At 40.9% G+C, this 11,544-nt stretch overlaps 1 protein-coding gene across 1 annotated transcript; it reads right to left on the reverse strand.

The window, feature by feature from the left end:
• Positions 1–481: 481 nt before the first annotated feature.
• Positions 482–10,634, reverse strand: MDFIC2 (MyoD family inhibitor domain containing 2; the record flags this gene model as incomplete). Its single annotated transcript, XM_037382447.1, has 3 exons — positions 482–965; positions 5,831–6,052; positions 10,571–10,634. Coding segments are annotated over 3 exons (546 nt in total), but the record flags the coding sequence as incomplete, so codon positions are not given.
• Positions 10,635–11,544: the final 910 nt, after the last annotated feature.

An 11,544-nucleotide genomic window follows, 5' to 3' on the forward strand; every position in this document is an offset into this window, starting at 1 on the left:
AATGAACAATAGGCATAACCTGTTATTACATAACCATAGGCACGCACATTAATACACTGTCGAATTGCACTACCCTGTTAAAATGCTTCCTCTACAAATTTCACTGGAGATTTTTAGAGACATTTGCTGTAATTACTGCTAGCATGGTTTCTAATTCATTTAATTTTCTTTTCTACCTAAACTGAGCATATAAGTGTGTTTTAAGAGATTGAATAAATAAATTTTTAATTATAAAATGATGCTATATCATACATTATTAATAATAACCAACAATGTGTAATACATGTTTAGGTATGAACCCATTAGGAAGATGAACTAATATATATTAGTCCTAAAATAATGTCCTAATTTGTCCTGTGTTTATGAATGGGGAAATCCGTGTTTAAAGCAATTAGAGGTTTATAAAAGCCTTGGATTGACAGTGGTAAAGCATCGAGCATGCTTGGCACTTAGGAATTCTGTTGTCGTCTATGGCAAAGGAGAAGACCCTTTCTTTTTGCATTTATTGGTTTCAGCAATTTGTGAAACCGTACAACCAGAATGGTACAGATACATGGACTCCCAGGGTGGGAGCAGCACGATGCACATAGTCCTGGTTGGTAAACAATCTGGGTTTTGTTATCCTTAAAAAAAAATCAAAACAAACTCCTTCGTACTCTGTCAGTTTACTGTCAGGTAGCGTTGAGGAATTTTGTCATTTTCCTATTAGCGATAGCAGACTTCAGAAATCTCCATGGCAAGTTCCAGGCATTCACCAGTCTCATGGCAGGACTCAAAAAGGCTGCAATCAATGTCACAGTCACAGTTGCAGTCGTTGTTGGCGTGGTCTTCGTCAGAGGTCTGGTAGTATCTATTGGATGGACAACAGGTATCTGTCAGCCAATGTTCACAGGTATCAGGCAGCATTATAAGAAAGTCCCAAAACTGGCAGAACAAGCAGGCCAGGATAAGTGTCGCGCATTCATCTAAGAGAAAGGAAAAGCAGCAAGACGTAAGAAACAGGGCGTGCTTTGTTACCCGGGTTTAGGCTAGTGTGACTACACAGACATGAGATGCAAGGCAGCACACAGGGTAGGTTAAAAATACCTTGAGGAGAACTACTTCCATAGAGTCAAACGAAAGGATTTAATTTCTATGATGTTGTTTGTTGTGGAAAAAACCAGCGGCATGAAAATAATTTGAATGAAAATATTCTGTGGCAGTGAAGTTCAGAGGAAGCATCCTCTGAACCAACCTTACAGTTGGACTTGATGATCTTAAAGGTTTTTTCCCACCTAAATGACTCCAAGATTCTATAATCTTAAAGAGCTGGGGCTACACATTTCAGCACAGGAGTGCGGCTCACGCAGCAGGGCTGCTCTGTGACGTTTGCAGCCTTGCAGGAGTCGGGAGGTACTGCTGCTTTGTGGTGCCGCACGTGCTGCCTGACCTACGCACAGCACACTGGAGCTTATTTTCTTTTTCCAAAGAGTTTACAATTAAAGATGGAAGTCATCAGGCCACTCCTGTCTTTCTAGGAAGGTAAAAGAAAAACCAACACCAGCCTAAAAACAACCTCAGCCCTAAAAATACCCCAGTTTTCAGGTGTGGTTTTGCCTGCAGATGAAGAGTTCAGAACTGAATCCTTTCTGTGCTGTAAGTCTGGCGCGGTCTGAATCGAACCTTGTCGGAAGTCACTGTCTGAACACCCAAAGATTTTCTGGTGAGCGGATCAGGCCCTCGGGCTCTGCAGGTTGTTTTCCCTTTCCTTTTCCACATGGTCAGGCTGGATGGATGGGTTTGTGCATCCCAGGTGCGTGAATCTGATACGGCGTCTGGATAATGATCTTATGAACAAGACCAAATCCCCAGACATGGGGGGGAAATTTGTCTGCTTATAGTTCGATTTCTATAAGTAGTCTTTTTCAGTTAGAATCTTTAATGACAGCTAGATTGCCTCACCAAAGGCAGGGAGGAAAAGCGAGGCTTGGAGAACGGCGCTGGTAGAGGGCAGTGTGCTGATCGATTCTCAGCCCAGGGTCCTTCCACTTCCCCACCAACACGGGTTTCTTGCCTCTTCGTTTTCCAACTTCTTAATTTTTTGTAAGGAGACAAAAGTTTGCTAAATAGTATCATCTAGCATGTGTGTCTGGAGCCAGTGAATATTCCTGAAAACTTGGTCACCGTGACAAAAACTTGGTGTTATATTTGTTCCCCTCAGAAATCAACTCCTTAACTCCGCGCCGTGCAAACCGCAGCATCTGGGGCGGCTGCCTCCGGCTGCGGCAGGGCTCGGAGCAGGTGTGAGATTCTGACTGTGTGAATCCAGTTGGAGCGCAAAGACCCAGACCTTTCAATTTTTTTTTCCCTCTCCTTGTTTTTGGAAAGGAAAAATGCCTTCAACAATATGAATGCCTTTTCATTGGTTCTTTCAGGAAAGCATATGGTTATAACCACATTTCTTGCCCTAGGATGACTAACTGTGAACTCATGCAACTGCATTGGTTCTGTTGTGGCATTTTCTATCTCACGTAACATAAAGTTCACTGCCAGGAACTTTTCAGAATTATGCTTTTTTTTTTTTTTTTTTTTTTTTTTTCTTTTTAAGAAAGCTTTCTTGATGAAAAACAAAATAAAAAATAATTCCAGCTTCTTTTTTAAAAAAAAAGTCACTTAAAGAAGGTAGCAAGAATAAATAGCATGTGATTGAGCTTCTTTCTAAATAGCATATCATCACCAATGTTATCAATTTTAATACTTATTTAAATATGTCAAGATCTATTTAAGTTCAGACAAGCACAACTAACTTCTAAGTCAGTTCTGTAGAATAAGGATGACTAGATTTTGGTGATACTTAGTAAATTCATGCTTATATTTTTTTCTGACTAAATGAACTGAAATAATTATAAAATTGAAACATTTTATAAGGTGACACTGCTGCATTTAATTGTATGAAATTTACTCTGTAGAAAATGTAATCATTTTACCCAGTAGTCCTTGGAGTAATTAAGACTATTCTTTTTAGATATGTTATGTTTATGAAATTTCCTTCCTATACATAGATGTGAGAGGTGAAATTCAAAATTATATATCAATTAAGGATCTTTCAATTTTTTTTCTTCTCTCCAAAGATCTGTTTTTTAATAACAAGTTTTTTTCCTGAATGTGTTAACCATAATGGTGCTTATGTAATCTGGAGAGAATAGATATGATTCTTAGGGTTTCATCCAGGAAAGAGAGCACACAAAAAGCACAAGATTTTAATAATAAAGTAATGTTTCAGCACAGAGCCTGTGATGTGCAGTAAAGATGCTTTTAAATTCCCATCAGAGCACACACCATGAACTGTGATAATGGATGTAAGACATTTCAAAAAATTTGCATGTGTGAGGCTTTTTTGTCCTGTTTTAAGTGGGGTAATGTATATAAATAATAGATATTAGCAATTAAACATCCATTCCTATGCATTCATTTATATATTTGAAAATAAATTACCCACAAACTGCATAAAAGAAGATGCAATCTCCTGTTTTCTCTTCTGTTTTCCCTGCTGTTTGTGAAACAGCATTTATCTCAGTGAGAACAACGACCTCAGCTTTCATTCTCTACATTAGTAGATTAATTAGTACAAAAGAAGAACTTCTGATAATGTCATTAGCCTGTCTCATCTCTAAATTTTCCTGCTCTTGTTTTGTGGCTGTCATCTTAGGGCATCACCTCTGCTCATGGTGGTGATGCCCTGAGGAAACATGGCTCGAATGCTGGCTGAAGCCACCGTGGTGACCCTCGGCGAGATCCACGGGCTTTGGTTCTGAGCCTCTCTGAGCCCAGGGGACAACGTAATCGCTGATTTCCTTGGCTATTGCTGTGCCTTCAGAGGTTCTCCACGTACCCGTGAACAGGATTTGGCCTGGCGTATGTGGAATAAGCAGTATCTTGTCAGAGTAGTGAGCAGAGTATGCAGAGACAACCACAAATCTGGCGTCCTTTGGTTTCCTTGGCTTCCATCCAGCCCTTAACATTATTAATTGAGCACAGATTGGGGGTTTTTTTTGTTAATTTCCTTCACTTTTAGCTTTTTTAAGGAGTATGAAATCTGTTATTTACATCACATGGTACACACCTGTGTGCCAGTAATGACTGAGGGGCCTGATCAGATAGTCAGCAAACTCAGAAAATAGACAGCGTCTGGACTAGGAGACAAGTTCTCTAAATGCAATAAATACTTCAGATCCTTTACTGAAATGAAATTTATTCTGATAGATGTATCAGAGTCATCCCTTGTATTACAGGATCAGTGATACAACATGATGGTATTGGTTCCTGGAGAGCAGGGCAGTTTATTGTGTTGATCTGTATTTAGAAATCTTAATTTAGGAACTGTGAAATGATGCACATGCTAGATGCCAGCTCCATTGGATATAACATACTAATCCATTATTGCAAAAGGCACGCATAAGAAACTTAAACAATGCTTCACAGAAGCCGTTTTTTTCACATCCACCAGAATAACTGGGAATAGCTGGTTCTCAGCATAATTCCATTAAAATCAAGGGTGTTATATTATTTAGATTAGTGGGAGTCAGGCCCCTTGGTCTGTAGTGAGTGTTCACAACCCATTCTGTTCCTTAACACTTGGTTATACTGTTGGCTCTGAAACTCTTAAAAAAAATAAAATATAGATATTCAGCCCTTTAACTTGTGCTTTTACACAATAAAAAGGATCAGCTCCTTTTTGGAAAAGGTAAAGCAGCTTGGATTATTAGCCCCAGTGCAGATTATGTTTTAGCAATGTTCATTTGTGAAAATGCACTTAAAATATTTGGCTTCTGCTGCAATTTTTGTTTGTAACTGCCTTTCATAAAGCTTTGTTTTCAAATAGGCTTTTTCAAAATGCAGAGCACACCAACCTACCCGGGAGCCCTATCCACGTGTATCCGCCTGGGCCAGTCATCACAGACAGTTTGCTGCAGCCACAGGGCAGAGTGTGAAGAGAGCTCCTCATCCTGACCCACGTGAGTTTTGTGGTGTAGTCAGCAGAGGAAGGATTTGGTGATGGGTCAGCAGAACGGCAGGGCTGGATGTAACGGTCCATACAAGAACTGCCTATACAAGTCCATAGATTATGCTGACCACCAAACACAGCATCTGTTCAGCCACCACAGCAGCTGCTGCAGTGCTGACAGCAAAAGCAACCATCTCTGCTATTGGTGTAATTAAGTCTATTGTCTTTAGATATGTTTATGAAATTTCCTTCTTGTACATAGACATGAGAGGTGAAATTCAAAACTATATATCAATGAAGGATCTTTCAAATTTTTTTTCTCTCCAAAAATCTGTTTTCTAGTAACAATTTTTTTCCTGAATGTGTTAACCATAATGGTGCTTATGTAATCTGGAGAGAATAGATATGATTTTTAGAGTTTCATCTGGGAAAAAGAGAGCACAAAAAGCACAAGATTTTAATAACAAAGTAATGTTTCAACACAGAGCCTGTGATGTGCAGTAAAGATGCTTTTAAATGTGTCCATGTGAGTTACTCTGTTTATCTAATACTGACACCAGTACCTCTGTGCAAACACTCATTAGAAAAGTTCAAGGGCTCTGTTGCACAATAAGCTCTAAACTTCTCTTCTATGACTTTAATATCACTGGCAATTTAAGATCATCTTCTACAGATTCTCATCTACCACAAAAATGTCTGCAGGGCAACTTAATGATGCTTTTGGCTATGTTCTTGAGCCTCCTGTTCAGTATGTAAGCATTTATTTCAAGTTAGATACACGTAGTGCTTTTGCAATGGGCATTATTTAGAAATCAGCATAAATGTGATCTGTTTTATAAAACATACCGTCACTGTCTCTCTGATGTACTGATGCGTCATCTTCAATGTAAGTGAATTCTCTGCATTTCTCCAGGGAAGCGATGGATGATGTGCTCACATCTGACAATTTCTTCTCATTTTTGGTACCCTTTGATGAAGTGTCTGTGATGCTGAATTCTGCGACAGAACTCATAACAATACCTTTCATAGGCTTTTCGTCTGTATGTTTTTCATTTGTAAGCTGATTATCTGGTGGGATTAGGAAAAAAAAAAAAGACTTGTTTGTGATACTAAGACAGAGATCTGAAAGAATAACATATGTAGAATTTTCAAACCTGCAGCTGTTTACTTCCAAGGCCTAACCCTACTTACCTAATGATTTCAATCTCCTTAGCCAGTGAAGTTTATTCATAGTAGAAGTATTTGTGAACTTGCATTCTGAGGTTTTCTCTTAAACCCAGTGGACTGACAGGCTCAGCAATAATTCACTTCCACTGGGTGGGATCAGGTTAGGAGAGAGAATAGAACTATTGCCTCAGTTGACATCTATTTCCAGCATGATATCCTAACTTCAATTCATGATATAAAAGAAGGCAAAACAATTATCTTGTTATTTTTCAACAGCAGCTCTATTTCCCTGAATCTACAGCCAACAATGTGTGTGTAGGTGGTACCTAGATGCAGATGTGCCAGCTCGCCATGGCTCATAATCTTGCAGCGAAGCAAGCCAGATGGTCTCTGTTTAATGTCCAGATTCATTATTTCATAACTCCATCCACACTTGTGTTGTTGGCCTGGAAGTCAACTAGAAGATGGGATATTTCACATGCTGTCAGCGTGCCAGAGAGGCAACTCAAAAACCAGAGGGAGAGCTTAATTTTAAGACCCAAGTAGGGGAAAGGTTAAGAAGAATTCTGAGCTCAATTTATTCTTGAAGAACTTCTCAGGCACAGGTAAACATGGGTTGATAGATAGTTTCACTTACTCTCCAAAGTGATCAAGAGGCCAAGAAACACAGTCATTCTCTCTGTGGCTGGGATGATAAAACCTCATCAATTCTTATCTACAGCTGATTAACTCCTGCACCTCACATCAAGCACAGCCTCACTTTTTATCTTACTTAAATCTTGTGGTATGCTTGCTCTTGAGCTGTATACAGAAAATCAATCTTTACAAACACCTCAGTTTTGCAAACATTACTTTCTGAGAGGAACAGTAAGTGCTCTGAAGCGGTTAGTCTGTGCTCTGCTGCAAGGAGCCAGAAAAGAGACCCTGCATATCTCTTGTCTTTCAGGTACCTTTGACCCCTGACATATTAAAGAAAAGGCAAGAAAAGACTGATAGAGTGTGAAGCCTTGATGAGACTGCGGTTTTGTCCCATAGTATCCTCATGGCCAAAAGAAGGATATAGGAAGTATGGATGGGATGGGTGGATTGCAAGTTAGGTGAAAAACCACTGGGACTATTGGGCTCCAAACTGGGGGAAGCAAGGTTCTGAAGTCTAACTGGTCCAGTGAAGCAACCAAGGTGAAGTGAAGCAAGCAACCAAGCACGTCCAGTGAAGGCCACCAAGCTGGTGAGGGGTCTGGAGCATCTAATCTATGAGGAGAGGCTGAGGGACTTTAAATGACTGCTTTAAAAAATGTGGTTTGGCTTGATTTTGGACTTGTAGTAATGACAAAGTCTACGATGAAGGCAATGTGTTTTTTCCCTGTCCTGGAGAGTTTACAGGTTGGCCTTAGGCAGGGAGCAACTGGTGGGATAGAGAAAAGTGGACAAGAGATAGTAAGACTGCAGTGGCACAGAGAGGAGTTTCAGAGACCTATAATTGTCAGGTTTTGTGAGCATTATGATGAAGGAAAGACCCGAGTGATACTTGGGAAAGACAGGACAGGTGGTGGCTCGCTTGGGTGTGAACCAGCAGTGCAAAGCACAGCGATGCTTGCCAAGAGATTGTACACTTGGTCATAGGAAACCAGCATCCTGGGCAAAGTGTGTCTGATTTTGCCCATCTGTGATAATTTGTTGATGGTTTCCCCCCCCACAGTAAGTAATATAGCTTTTTTCCCTCCTTTATGACTGCTTGGCCAGCCTTTTGAGTCCAAAAGGTGAAAATCTGTGCATTTTGGATGTACTTGCATGTACAGTAACCACTGTTTTCCAGTGTTTATAAATCAATGACATATATAAGTTTTCCTGCACTTTGATTCAATAACATACTGTCTCCAGGAAAAGTTGTGCTAATTGAAGTAGCAGAGCTCTGGAGGAAGCAATGTCCCACTTACGCATTGGATTTATTGGATAATAATTGCTCTGCGAGTCCAAAAGACACATGTCCCACCTGTGCCAACCTTACAAATGGATCTTGTTTGTCCAGACCGAGAGCTACACACAGGTTGAGCAGCTGAATGCACACAGACCATATTGAAAAGGCCTAGGCAGGAAAGACAATTTCTGTCATTTTCCACTTTCAAAACTGGCCCAAAACTTTAAACAGGATATATTTTCAACTGCAAAATATCTGTTGAATTCCCCATTTCTGCAACAATACAATGGCCCACAGAATGCATTTAAGCACTCAACAAACGAGACAAAAAAAATCAGACGGAAGTAATCAGTAAATGCCAGACTAACATTTACTGTATCCACCGACTCCTACTATTCATGCTTCGAGTCAATTTTTATTCTTGAAGTGCTGTTGAAGAGAAATCAAAACCAGAAATAGAAAGGCATAGACATAACCTGAATTTTCAATACAGCACCATCAAACAAAAGGGTAACAAAAGCTGTCATTCAAGGACTCTTCTGTTTGTTAAAGCATACTACATCTTTGAAAATACAGTACATTCTAGTGTCAGACTTTTAGTTTGAAAAGCTCCCTTTCAGTAATGTTATACTTGTCTTGTACAGCTAGATCAAGCCTTCATGCAATCACCATAACAAGCAACTTGCTATGACAAGCGAGATCGTTGCTTCCAGAAAACAGTGCGATAGAGGCTAAAGCAGTGTACAATTATAGGTCTCCATTTCATTTTTATGCAATTACCTTCAGTTCAGCTGTGGGTCCATCTACATTATGTCTTTTATCAATTTAATGTTTGCACAAAGTGTCTAAAGAAATAAAGATTATGCTAGACCAGCATAAAAAAAAAAAAAAGAGTGGTTTGCACTTATTTTTTCTTTATAGTTTGCTGCTGCGTGGAACAGTAGGAGGTTGAGAGTTTGGAACAAGTAACTGGAGCCAAATAGGCTTTAAAAATATATTATGTACAACTGATATTATTTATGATTACTTTTAAATGAGGATTTAAGAAACCCCTTAAATTACAACTAAAGATGGGCAGAGGGTCAAACTTTGTTACTGTCTTTTAAGAGCCTGTGTTCAGCTTCAGATATCCACAAATATCTGTGTTTTTAATGTGTAGAAATCATCCACTGTAGTGATTTAAAAGGGAAAAATAAGTGTATCATGATGAAGAAAGCTCAGATTATTCAGTGTTAGACTGTTAGGCAGAGACAGCTAGAGGTAAACCCCCACAATGTACCATTTTTAAATAGTATTATGAAATAGCAACTTTCTTCCTCATACAGGGAAGCTGGGGCTTGCCTTGGTTGTCGCAGTAGAAGACCAGGATTACTCACAGATGTTTTTATTAAAGATAGAGTCTCAATACTCACATGAAATTTCTTTTTTTTCCCTGTTGTTTTGTTTTGTTGGGTGATTCAAGTGGCTGACTATGGTGTCTAAATTAATGAAAGCACACAGCAAATCACTTACTTCCCACTGATGCCAGCCCCAGATCCTTCTGGTTAACAGCAAGGAGCAGTGATACCAAGACTGGCACTTATGGTAGGTCCCCTACCTCTACTTCTCTTCATTGGTTTAGGCAAAAACCAGGCTCTTGCAGCCCTGGAGAAGAGGAGGCTGGAGTTTCCTAGCACTCTTTCAAAATTAGCTTTTCTATAGTGGCATATGAGGGCTCTCAGCCCATTTTTGGCAAAGGACGGGGGGATAAGAGGCGCTCTGTTCTGCTGGATGGGGACTGCAGCAGTACAGGTAATGCCAAAAAGCTGTTTGGAGCAACTGATTAAGGGGAGTTGTCACTGAAATAGAAGGAGGAGAACCAATCTACCACCCTATGCAGGGCTCACATGCACCCTACGAGCAAAGGACAAGAGAACCTGTTGCTCTACTCTCTGGTGGCATTTGTTTCCAACCCATCCTGGCAGTGGCCCTTTGCCTCACACCCCTGTGGCAAGGAGTCTCAGGGCTTAATGGTGAACCGTATGGAAAACTCTACCAGTTTAGGATGTGTAACTTTGATTTTACTGTGAGACGTCTCCATGTATCAGTGCAGCAAAAGAACCAAAGGAATGCCTGGCTGATTTTCCTGCCATTTGTTATCCTATGAACTGCCGTCACTACCTGTCTATTTAATCTATCACATGCTCGTCACTGCAAGAGCTGTGTTCCATGTCCATTCAGTCCTGAGGTGAAGCAGGCGGAGCTACATCAGACCTGATGGATCATAACTTGTAAGAATAAAGGCTTGAACTGAACTCACTTGGTTTGAAAAGACTCATAGTAAAATGAAACCCAAACCCAGGTTAGATGGCTGTGTTTCAAAAAAGAAAAAGTGAAAAGAAAAACAAAATAACTTTTCCTTGCCAGTCTAAAGGACGTAATTGTCTGTGAGCCAGCAGCAATGGGAGGGGATGCCAGCAGTATCTGCACGATGTGACACATGCGCTGGGCCAGCAGCTTACCTGGATGGTCCTCGCTGCTTGGTGTCACCCCAGGGCGGGCTGGGAGAGGCAGGGAGCTGGTGCAGCTGTCTTGGTGGAAGAAGAAAACAACATTGCAGAGGGATAATGTAAATAAAGTAGTTTGGCACATCTATCACCCCCAGCCACTTAGTGACAGCCGTTGACTTCAGGAGTTGTTGCTTTGGGGGCAAATAGAAGCAAGTGTGCTTCCTTGCAGGGGGAGGTTACTGGGATGGCACACTATTTCTGTTACCCTCTGTCTCATTTCTGGAAAAGAAGCCAAAAATAAAAGAAATTGCTGAGAGAAAGTTTCATCTGAAAAGAGGGGAAGAGGATCACTGGAAACAGAAGTTCCTGTTTCAGATTGGTACAGAAAATTTGAGGGCTGGGAGGTCTGCGATGAAATGTGAGGTATCATCCATGCCCAAACACCCTAGACACCTTAGAAGAGGTTCCTAAATCATCAGCAAAGGACATCAGAGGAAACTGCAGCCCAAGCTCCAACCTCCACGTCTTTGCCATCGTGGTGGACAGGATGGCCAAGGTTCTTGTGGTGGCAAGTGCAGGTTCCCGCATGATTACTGAGCTCCTCCACCTCCGCTGTCCTTGCCAGGCAACCCACTTCATGTGTAGGGCTTGAAGGCTTAAATCTTCCTTCCTTCTCTCCCCCAGGGTTAGGGAAGCAAAGCAGGAGGGGGTGTGGGACTATCCCTACAGCAGATGGAGCAAACTCCATGGGAACTGCTCTTACCCACATGGGCGAGGTCAGAGGGAGAGGGGGCATCACAGATGACCTGAAGCAAGCTGCTCTGGACTGATGTATCATGGGTACTTCCATGGTTTCATGCCCACTACATTGCGCTGAGCTCAGGCATAAGGATACAGGGGATCTAGAGACTGCCTATTTCTGTCATAAGGAAACAGTGCACAAGGCTATAAATATATATTTGGCTTCACATGACATCATGAACTTG

Source organism: Falco rusticolus, chromosome 4, assembly GCF_015220075.1.
Source record: "Falco rusticolus isolate bFalRus1 chromosome 4, bFalRus1.pri, whole genome shotgun sequence".
Classification (NCBI taxonomy): Eukaryota; Metazoa; Chordata; class Aves; order Falconiformes; family Falconidae; genus Falco; species Falco rusticolus.